The sequence below is a fragment of the Humulus lupulus genome, chromosome 1 (assembly GCF_963169125.1).
Source record: "Humulus lupulus chromosome 1, drHumLupu1.1, whole genome shotgun sequence".
Taxonomy (NCBI): Eukaryota; Viridiplantae; Streptophyta; class Magnoliopsida; order Rosales; family Cannabaceae; genus Humulus; species Humulus lupulus.
In genome coordinates, this window is record NC_084793.1 from 297212023 (window position 1) to 297223349 (window position 11327).

Here is an 11327-nt window from a genome sequence, read left to right on the forward strand (position 1 = left end):
TATTAGGTAATATTTGTTTCCTCATTATTAGCCTAATATCACGCTTGTAACCGTTGGCAATTGTTGTATATTATGAACCTTTGACTATCAATGAAAGGCAGGGAATTATATTCTTTCATGGTATCACGAGACTGAGGTTTTCTCTCGCTTCCGCAACCTTACCCAGTTACCTTCCTATTCATCCTCCCTCTTTCTTTTCATTATATTGCTATCCACCATGGCTGAAACTTCCAAATTTCATTCAGCCTTAGCCATCACCAATGTGAAAACTCTCATCCCCATCACATTGGACTTGGAATCAAGACAGTACCATTCATGGGCGGCGTTATTCAAGGTTCAAGCCAGGGTTCATAACGTGCTTGACCATATCATCCCACCCACTGATGCAAAAGAGAAAGCTGCGTATGACAAGGCCAAAGCCGAGGATCTCCCTCTCTGGAAACGACTTGATGCGGCGGTCTTACAGTGGATTTATGCCACGTTCTCCTTCGACATCCTCACCTCCATTCTCATCGATGATGACTCGGCTGAACATGCTTGGCACAGTGTTGCGGATCTCTTTCATGATAATAAAAACTCAAGGGCCTTGTATCTCAATAAGGCATTCACCAACACAAGTCTTGCGGATTTTTCGACGACAAATGCATATTGCAATCGTCTCAAAAGTCTTGCCGATCAACTCGCCAATGTCAGAGCTCCCGTCAATGATCAAAGTATGATTTTGAGAATGCTACAAGGATTGACAGAACAATATTCTAATTTTGTCACTGTGATGCAAAACAAGAAAAGCCTACCAAGTTTTGCTATAGCTCGTTCCAAACTCGCCTTGGAGGAGACCACCATTTTAGAGCGAGCAAAACAAGAATCTGCCCTTGTAGCCCATTCCCAAACTTCAGATGATGATATGAATCACCAAAATCCTTCTCAAGGTAATTCTAATCATAATAATCATCATAATAATAATAATCATCGTGACAAAAATGGTACAAACAGAAAAAACAATAAGAATTCTGGCGGTCGGAACTCTGGCAAGGGTGGTCGAAACTTTGGCAGTGGTTCAGCTGGTGGGTCCGGTAGTGGTGGCGGACGTGGAAGACACCCACAACAATGGCAGCCTGGGTCTTGGATGCAGTGGGCTCCATGGATTTGCCCTCCTTCTCCATATCCTTCCTACAATAATTGGGCCAGGCCCACTTTCACTCCTCGACCACCACAGCATGGTCTTCTTGGACCAAAACCTCAATAGGCAGCTTATAATGCCAATGCACCCAGCCCAACTGACATTGAAGCAGCTCTTCATACTCTCAGTCTTACTCAACCTAATCCGTCATGGTACATGGACACCGGGGAGACATCTCACATGACATCTGCGGAAGGTAATCTCTCGTCTTATTCTAATTTGAGCAAAAGTCGTGGTATAATTGTTGGAAATGGCCATTCTATTCCTATTCGTGGTTTTGGTAGTGCTAATTTACCTCATCCCCACCCTCCATTAGTGTTAAAAAATGTCCTCCATGCTCCAAATTTAATTAAAAACTTAGTTTCAGTTCGCAAATTCACCACTGATAACCAAGTTTCTGTTGAATTTGATCCCTTTGGCTTTTCCGTGAAGGAATTTGATCATTTTATGAGTCTTTGTGAAGCTAATGGAATTTCTTTTTGTTTTTCTTGTCCTCATACTTCATCCCATAATGGAAAAGCCGAACGAAAAATTTGTTTATCATTTGAACTTTATTAGTTCATGCTTCGCTCCTTCCTACTTTTTGGCACCATGCTTTGGAAATGGCAACATATCTTCTCAACATCTTACCAAGTAAAACTCTAAATTATCAATCGCCACTACAAATTCTCTACCAAAAAGACCCATCATACTCTCATTTACGAGTCTTTGGTTGCTTATGTTATCCTCTATTTCCTTCTACTATGATAAATAAGCTCCAACCTCGTTCCACACCTTGTGTCTTTTTGGGTTATCCGTCAAATCATCGTGGTTACAAATGCTATGACTTAACCTCAAATAAAGTTAATTTGTCGCCATGTGTTATTTGAGGAAAATGAATTTCCCTTCTCCAAGCTGCATCCTTCTTCTTCCTCCACCTATGATTTTCTTGACAATGGACTATCATCTTACATGATACACCATTTACAAAATCAGCCCACTCCTCACATTCAAGTGTAGAACCACCCTTCTCTGGCCCCAACCCCGTCACCTCGCCAGCCATGCTCACCTAATCATGTAACTCCCCCTTCTCCACAACCGACCCAACCAGCCTCCTCACCCCTACAATCGATCCAGTCCACCTCTACCAACCCAAAATCGTCATCCTCAACTTTGGGTCAGCCAGATCTCAGCCCACATTTAGACCATACACAACATCTTCCTCTTCCTCCCATTTTCCAACCTACCTCGAGTTCAGCAAACAAACCCGTTACGAGGAGCCAACATGGTATTTATAGACCAAATACAAAATATCACCATGGGTTAAATGCTAATGTCACAAAGTCTCCTCTCCCTCGTAACCCCGTGTCTGCACTCCGAGACCCGAACTGGAAAATGGCTATGGATGATGAACGTCTTGCTCTTATTAAGAATAATACGTGGGATTTAGTGCCCCGTCCACCTGATGCTAATGTTATTTGATCTATGTGGATTTTCAGACATAAAGAAAAATCTGACGATTCTTTTGAGTGGCATAAGGCCCGACTTGTATGTGATGGTGCAGGACAATAGGTTGGCGTGGATTGTGGGGAAACTTTTAGCCCGGTAGTTAAACCGACTACTATTCGAACAGTGCTCAGTCTTGCTCTCTCTAAGGCTTGGCCCATTCATCAGTTGGATTTTAAAAATGCCTTTTTACATGGTGAACTAAAAGAAACAGTGTACATGCATCAACCCTTTTTTAAGGATCCAGATCATCCTAATCATGTGTGTCTTCTGCGAAAATCGTTATATGGGCTCAAGCAAGCTCCTAGAGCTTGGTACAAACGATTTTCCGACTATGTTTCTTCTATTGGGTTCTCTCAGAGCAAGTCTGACAACTCTCTTTTCATATACAAGAAAGGTATGGCGATGGCTTATATTCTACTTTATGTGGATGATATCATCCTCACTGCTTTTTCTGTTGCTCTTCGCAAATCTATCATGCTACTTCTCAGCTCCGAATTTGCTATGAAAGACTTGGGTCCACTGAGTTCTTCTTTGGGAATCGCAGTCACTCAACATGCTAGCGGTCTATTTTTGTCCCAGAAAAAGTATGCTGAAGAAATTATTGAACACGCTGGCATGTCATCTTGTAAGCCTTGTCCAACTCCGGTTGATACTAAACTGAAACTTAGTGCTAAAACCAGCACTCCATATGAGGATCCCTCTCAATACCGCAGCCTTGCCGGAGCTCTCCAATATCTCACTTTCACAAGACCTGACATATCTTATGCCGTAAAGCAGATCTGTGTATTTATGCATAATCCGATGGATGATCATATGCATGCTCTCAGGCGCATCCTGCGCTACGTTCAGGGGACTCTTCACTTTTGATTGCATCTTTATCCCTCATCAACCACTTCTTTGATTTCGTATACAGATGCAGATTGGGGTGGTTGCCCCGATACCAGAAAATCTACTTCTGGTTATTGTGTGTTTCTTGGAGACAACCTGCTCTCTTGGTCTTCTAAACGCCAACCCACACTATCTCGCTCCAGTGCTGAGGCCGAATACCGAGGTGTTGCCAATGTGGTTTCTGAGTCATGTTGGTTACGCAATCTTCTTCTGGAGTTACATTGTCCTATCCATCAAGCTACATTGGTCTACTGTGATAATGTTAGTGCAATATATTTTGCTGGAAATCCAGTTCAACATCAACGCACTAAACACATCGAGATGGATATTCACTTTGTGCGTGAGAAAGTTGCCCGTGAACAAGCACGCGTCCTTCGTGTCCCCTCGCGCTATCAATTTGCAGATATTTTCACGAAAGGTCTTCCTTTGGTGCTATTTCAAGATTTCAGGGACAGTCTCAGCGTACGACAACCTCCTGCTTCAACTGCGGGGGTGTGATAGAATATGTATATATTTATTTAGCGTATATGTATATATTTAGACGATAGTTAATTGTATTTATTAGGTAATATTTGTTTCCTCATTATTAGCCTAATATCACGCTTGTAACCGTTGACAATTGTTGTATATTATGAACCTTTGACTATCAATGAAAGGCAGGGAATTATATTCTTTCAGTTATTTTGGTATACAACAAACATAGATTTCTTATTGTAGCTAGATAAGATCATTTAAATTGATCAATTTTGTGCTATGATTATAAAGTAAAATTTTTAGTTAATTTTATATTTGGTTAATAAAAAATTAATTTCAATGAATTACCAAAACGTGTATATCTATTATGATTCAAAAATAACTTTTAAGTTACTATTTTACTTATTTAATAAAAAATGAACTATAATTCATTCGTAATGAGTTACTAAAAAATGTGCTTTTATTTTATAATTAAAAGTTGCAATATATAGTAACCTTGATAATAAGCTATGTGATAACTTTTAATGCTATATGAGAAATTTTAAATGTAAAATAAAAATAGTATTTTTGATAACTCATTAGTTTTTAAAATAAACTTGAAAGTAACTAAAAGATATCTTAAATAATAGAGTGTTGCTATTTGACACCTTAAGGTGCCTAACACCATATGAGGTGGCACCTCATGATTGATTAGTGATACCCTATAATACTTATTAAATTCAATAAATGGGTTCTCGATATTGAATTGCACTAATAGCGGTATGCCAACTACTTGTGGTGTTGGGCACCAGTGGTGCCCCTTAGCAATTTTCTAAATAATAAGATACTATAATACAACACGGAAAATAAGTAAGTTTTAAAATATAATCAATTGATATCTTAAATACTTTTAAAACAATTAATGGTAACTTTTAAAAATCAAGAACAGGAAAATTCCAGCTTGCGATCTTCCTCATTTCTCTTCCGGCACTGAGCTAGCAAATGCTCAATTTTTGTAGGATTCATTCTCGCATTTTGTGAGTTATATTATAGGAAGAGATACCTAATAACTTATTAAAATGTTAAGTTTTTTTTAATGGATATATAGTATACAAAGTTAATAATGTATAATTTCCACAACAAACAATGCGAGGTCAAGAAATTGATCTATAATCTAAAGGTAGGTTTGGTTGGGCTCCTAGAAACAAGAGTGAAAACTCAAAAGACAGGGGAAGTTTATGTGAATATGGTTAAGGATTGGTGTTTCTCATCTAATAATGCTTGGCATCCAGGTGGTCGGATCGTGATCAGTTGGAACCCAAGAATGTTTACTGGAAATATTTTGTTTTGTACTAGTCAAATGATGCATTTGGAAGTTTGGGCTATGGGAGATGATAACTCTATGATTTAGAGTTATTTTTATTAACTTTGAACTTGAATTTTGGGTGAAAAGAGTAATGAGTGTGATGTTATTTGTAAGTTTGTTTAGTTTTTACCTTTCTTTTCTAGTTAGTGTGTTAATTCAAGAGTCTTGTAAATTGTTGTTAGGAATTGTAATTAATTAAGTAATTGAGTGTGTTTTGTTGTTTAGGAAAGGAACTTTTGAATCGCTAAGGGAAAGAAAGGAATCCGAGGCAAAAAGGGAACACTAAGCTGGAAATGTTGCTCAAATGCTGGAGAACGAAATGCTATAGCATTTCTGGGTACTGGGAGATGATGTGGACAAAAGCCAGCTGCACTTAAGTAATTACCTCAGCGCCTATGTGGCATCCATTTTTATGAAATAAGTCAGCTGACTGAGGTGGCAAGAGAGGGACCAAAGAAGGAAATGGGCTTTCTAATTAGGGTAAAGAAAGGACCCAGCAGAAATAGAGGAGGGTAGTACTATTTTGGAGGATTCCAACCATTTTTACATTACCACCAAAGAAAGAAAAAGTACAGAGAAAAAAGAGGAAAAACAGAGAGAATACACAGAAGAGGAAGGTCAACAAGGCTCACGGCTAGGAGGATTTAGCACAACAAAAATCCTTCTAACTCTTTCTTCTACCCTCCTCATTTTGTTGTGTATCTTCTTATTATCTAATTTGTGAACTGAGTATTATGGATGATTTCATTTCAGCTGGTTTTGTAATCTTGATTTCAGACATGAACTAATTTCCTTAAGATTTGGGTGGCTATTGTAATGCCCCAAATTTCCTAATAAGGTTTAGGACCTTGATTAGGAGGCCGGGAGGGCCATAATTGCTTTACTATGCTATTTAATGATATTATGCATGTTTAGGTGTATTAAATATGCATGTGAACCCATTTGTGATTAATCGGGTGATTTTCATATTTTGGCCATTTCGGGCATTTTTAGCATATATGTGAAATGGGCGTGGTGCTTTGTTATTATCTGGTTATGCCAGGGTTACCCAGCACAAGACGATCCTAGGAGGTAAGCTAATGGGAAAGTCACAACGGGATTTAAGCTTCACTTGGAGTAAGTCAAGGGGCATTTATAGCATTACCGAGTTATTGGGTAATGGGAATTAATATTTGGTGATAAATTGGGGAGTTAGTAAGACCAGGGGGAAATTCTGGAAGTTTTGACTATAATGTCCCCGGGGGTGTTTTCGGGACCCCGAGCATTAGGTTTTATTGGAAGCTACTTAAGCTTGAAGTAACCTTTTAAGAAAATAAAAAGAACGTTCTGTATGCTCTCTCTCCCTAAAGTTCCCTTTTCGTTCCCGATCGCATTTTCGAAGGTATCTTGAGTTCTAGGACTCGAAATCAAGTGAGGATCGAGGCATAGCAATCCTAAGGAGAATTAGAAGCTTATTAGCCGGAGGATTTAGTTGGAAACAACTCAATCGGAGGTAATTCAAGTTTAAGTTTTAAGTTTTTAAAAGTCTTTAAGCTTGAATTGGACTTTGTGAATCGTTGGGTTTCTAGTTTGTTTGAACCTTGGGTTTTGGACCATTGGGGAGTTTGGGAACTTTGATTTAATGATTTGGGAATGTTTAGACATGTTTTTGGGAGGTTTTAAAAGGTTAAAACAAAGGGAAAATGGCTGCCCCGAAGTTGGGCCGCGGCCCTGTTCTTGGGCGCCGCGGCCCTTGCTCGATGAAGCAGGTGCCCCAGTTTTGCCTTGCTGGGCGCCGCGGCCCTTGGTGTTGGGCGCCGCGGCGCTTTCTTCTGGTGGTGCTGGGGGCCGCGGCTCAGAGTGCCAGGGCCGCGGCTCAGGCAGGCTTTTGAGGCCGTTTGGGTGTTTTGACCCCGGGAACATGGTTTTGGGCCTCGGGATCATTCCTACTACCCGAATTAGTGAGGATTGATGTCTTGGAGGCTAAGTTTTAGTTCAAGGGTTGGTTTTAGAGCTTGAACTCATTGGATCACCATTTGTGGTTGTGACTAGGTTAACACTAGAGGCTTGGATCAGGATCGTGCTTGTGGCTCATTTGTTGGTAACCTGTGCTTGGACCAAAGGTAAGAAAACTGCACCCCATATGTGACATGCATGGTTATGATTGATGCATGTTGAATGTTTAAATGTAAACATTGATAGCATAATGAATGCTTGGCAATCTTGCCCATTTGCATATGATTATTGTTAAGGCATGCTGGATGATTAAGTGTGATGCATGTGATGCACGAGAAACATGTGATTAGGGCATGTCATGAATGATGAGTATGAGATTGGTCAGAGCTTGAGTCTCTGAGTTTGTGCATGATCATAATTATGCTAGCAACTGTTTAGTAAGCATGCTGAATGCCCTGTCCTTGGATAATTGGCATATGTTACACATTGATAGCATTGCTTACTTGTGCATGGTACTGACTAATTAGTCAGAATTGGCAAAGGTGTTAGTATCAACTGTGAAGCTGTGACTCATTAGTCAGGTTCGGCAGTGGTACTGGGCACTAGTCACGTTGTACTGACTCATTAGTCAGAATGGTCTTAGCGTGTATCACGCAAGCCATCAAAGATGAGGTCTATTTGACTATCAGCATTGAATGACTCAAAGAGCATTAATGCCAGACCGACCCCGAGGGTCGATGAATGAAATAAGCGCTTGGAGGCTAGTGGCTTACTCAGCAGCCACTCTCCCATTTGAATTAGTGACGTGCTTGTCAGTCACTCAGTAAGGTTTACCAGAACCTATTGAAGGTTAGAGGCTTACCCAACAGCCACCCTTCCATTTGAATTAGTGACTTGCATGGCAGTCACTCAGTATGGTTACCAGAACCTATTGAAGGCTAGAGGCTTACCCAACAGTCACCCTTCCATTTGAATTAGTGACTCGCTTGTTGGTCACTCAGCGTGGTTTATCATAACCTCAAGTGTTGCGACACTCATTTGATGAATATCATAAGCGCTTGAAGGCTAGTGGCTAACCTAGCAGCCACTCTTCCATTTGGTTAGTGACTTGTTTGGCAGTCACTCATCTGATTAGGATTGACTTGATAGTCCTCCAATCAGAAGGCCAGGATTTCTTATCCTGGATACCCCAGCATCTGTTTGAACTCATTTGCATGCTGAATAGAGCTATGATAGCTAGGCATGCCAGATATGACTTGAAATCATGTTATGACTGTTTATGAGCATATGAGTTTTCTTGCTGGGCTTCGGCTCATGGGTGCTTTGTGGTGCAGGTAAAGGCAAAAGAAAGCTGGACCATCCTTGAGTTGGAGAGCTTAGGTGATGACGTGTACATATGCAGCTGCTCGACCAATACTTGGGCGAGGTTTGAAAGTGGAACTAGGGCTGAACCCTGTTTTGCCGCTTAGTACGGCTTGTTGTAAATAATCTTTTGTAATAAACTCTGAAATTATATTTTTGGGATCCCAATGTATACAGTAAACGTTCTAGTGAAACGTTTTATCTTAACCAAAGTTCTTAACCCCTAAACCGCTAATCATACTTAGTCACACGTTTATGGCCAAACAACTCGATTAGCGAGTTTAGCACTGTTTGCAATGTGCACTGTAGCGGTCCCTGGAGTTGGGGCGTTACAATTTTGGTATCAGAGCTTGCCATGGTTTATGTGTTCCTGAAGACGAGCTGAGCATGTACACTCATCTCTGAAGATAGCTTCACTCAAGGAATGGTAACTATTTTTGTAGTTATGTGCTTAGCTGCTTAAATAGATTGTGAATACTTTACCTGCACATTGCATTAGGGAGCATGAGATTCTGATAGAGCTTGGCTCTTGACTATTCGACTATATGCTCCATGAATATGTTTATGAACATGATCATTTGATTACATGCTCCATGATTACATAATTGTGATAAATGCATGCTTGAGTTGAGGCATGGTGTGGATGTTGGAAGAGCAGGGATTTTGATTGATGTATGAATGCCATGGGAATGCTTATAGCATCGCAGCGATTTATGAATATGGTGTGGTAAGAGTGATTCCGTGGGGGAAAACTCGTGATATGCTCATTGTGGCTAATGGGTCAAGTTATTGACTGCAGAGCAGGTTTATAGCCAAGGCGGATATGAGGCCTGGTGGTGGTTATTCAGAGGCTGGGAGTTTCAGCCAGGGGTTGAGTTCCTCATCTACCCCTCAGAGTTTTCAACAGATAGTCACAGATTTGCAATCAAGATTGCAGAGGCATGAGGAAGAGATTAGGTGTCTGAGGCAACATCAGAATCTGTTGGGAAGCACCTCTTCCTATGTTGTATCAGGAATGGCACCAGGTTTGGCTCAGCCTAGGGTTGAGAGCAAATGGGAATTTCTTTGTGGAAGATTCCAGGAATATTACCCTCCAGTCTTTGAGGGAGGCTTAGATCCATTTAGAGCTGAGCAATGGATGGGCATGGTCAGTTCCATTCTTGATAGTATGGGGCTGGTAGGTCACGATAGGGTGATCTGTGCGACATATGTATTGCGGGATGATGCTCAGACATGGTGGGAAGCGATATCCCAGACACGAGATACAGCTGCGATGGATTGGAAAGAATTTAGGCAGCTGTTTAATGAGAAGTATTATTGTGATGTGGCCAAGACTGCCAAGATGAATGAGTTTCTGAATCTCGTTCAGGGAAAGGCATCAGTATCCGAGTATGTTAATAAATTTAATGGGTTGGCCAAGTTTGCTTTAGACATGGTACCCACAGATGTGGCTCGGAAGGAAAGATTTGTTCAAGGATTGAATCCTGGAATAGCTCAGTGCATCAGAGTTGCCCTAGTGCATGAAGTCTCTACCTATGCTCAGGTGGTAGAGAAGGCTCTTGCTGTTGAGAGCATCAGAGATGAGGAAAGGAGTGCCACGAGGCATGGAGCTCAGATAGTGGTTCCTCCATCTATTGGAGCAAGCAACAAGAAAAGCTGGAAGTCTTACCCAAGAAAAGCTGGAAGTCTTAAACTATTCTCACGAACCTCTGGTTTACAGGCCAATGAATCGAAATCAGCCATATATTGTAGTGGTATGACAGACCAAGAAGTGGAAAGAGTGGTGGATGTTTCTGGTTTTACAAAAAACAGGTTTCCATTTAGGTATCTCAGCATACCAATCTGTTTAAGAAGATTATCAGTTGCTGAATGTGAAGGGTTGGTAGAAAAAATGATTCAAAGAATAAAGGTTTGGAGCTCAAGACATCTCTCCTTTGCCGGTAGAATCACTTTGATTAATTCAGTGTTCATTACAATCCACTCATACTGGGCACAAATTATGGTTCTTCCAAAATTAATTTTGAAGAAAGTAAATGCAATTTGTAGAGCTTTTATATGGAAAGGAGTTGCGGTTATGTGGCTTGGGATGATCTATGCAAAGCTAAGAAGGAAGGTGGTTTGGGGTTTCGAAGAACTCTGATTTGGAACACAACTGTTCTTGGAAAGTATGTTTGGGCAATAGCAACAAATCAAGATAATTTGTGGGTCAAATGGGTTCATAGTGTGTACTTGGAAAATAATAACTGATGGAACTATACAGCTCCTTCTACGGGCAGTTGGTATTGGAAGCAGATAGTAGAGGTGAAAGAAAAATTCAAAAACAGTACCAAGGCCCAACAACTCTTAATTGGAGAGTTTAGTATTCACCAAGCTTACAAGGCTCTAACCGAGAGTAACAAGGAAGTCAGATGGCATAGAGAAGTTTGGGGGCGTTTTAGCATTCCAAAACACAGAGTAATTTTATGGCTTGCAATGCTAGATCGTCTTCAGACTAAGGCGAGATTGTGTAAATTCACTATCTGCAATATCACAGAGTGTTTATTATGTGGTATGGCTGATGAGAATGTTGAGCATTTGTTCTTTGGTTGTCATCTCAGTAGGATCTGTTTGGATAGGTTGAAACAATGGCTTGGTTGGAAGATTGCAGGCAACTTG

The 11327-nt window shown here is 40.6% G+C and overlaps 1 protein-coding gene and 1 pseudogene across 1 annotated transcript; both read left to right on the forward strand.

Moving 5' to 3' along the window:
* Nucleotides 1–217: 217 nt before the first annotated feature.
* LOC133779563 (uncharacterized) lies at nucleotides 218–1246 on the forward strand. The gene has a single exon (XM_062219515.1). It carries the CDS (start codon nucleotides 218–220, stop codon nucleotides 1244–1246), a length of 1029 nt encoding a protein of 342 aa, XP_062075499.1.
* A 1638-nt stretch (nucleotides 1247–2884) lies between these two features.
* On the forward strand, nucleotides 2885–4054 carry LOC133779573 (uncharacterized mitochondrial protein AtMg00810-like; annotated as a pseudogene).
* Nucleotides 4055–11327: the final 7273 nt, after the last annotated feature.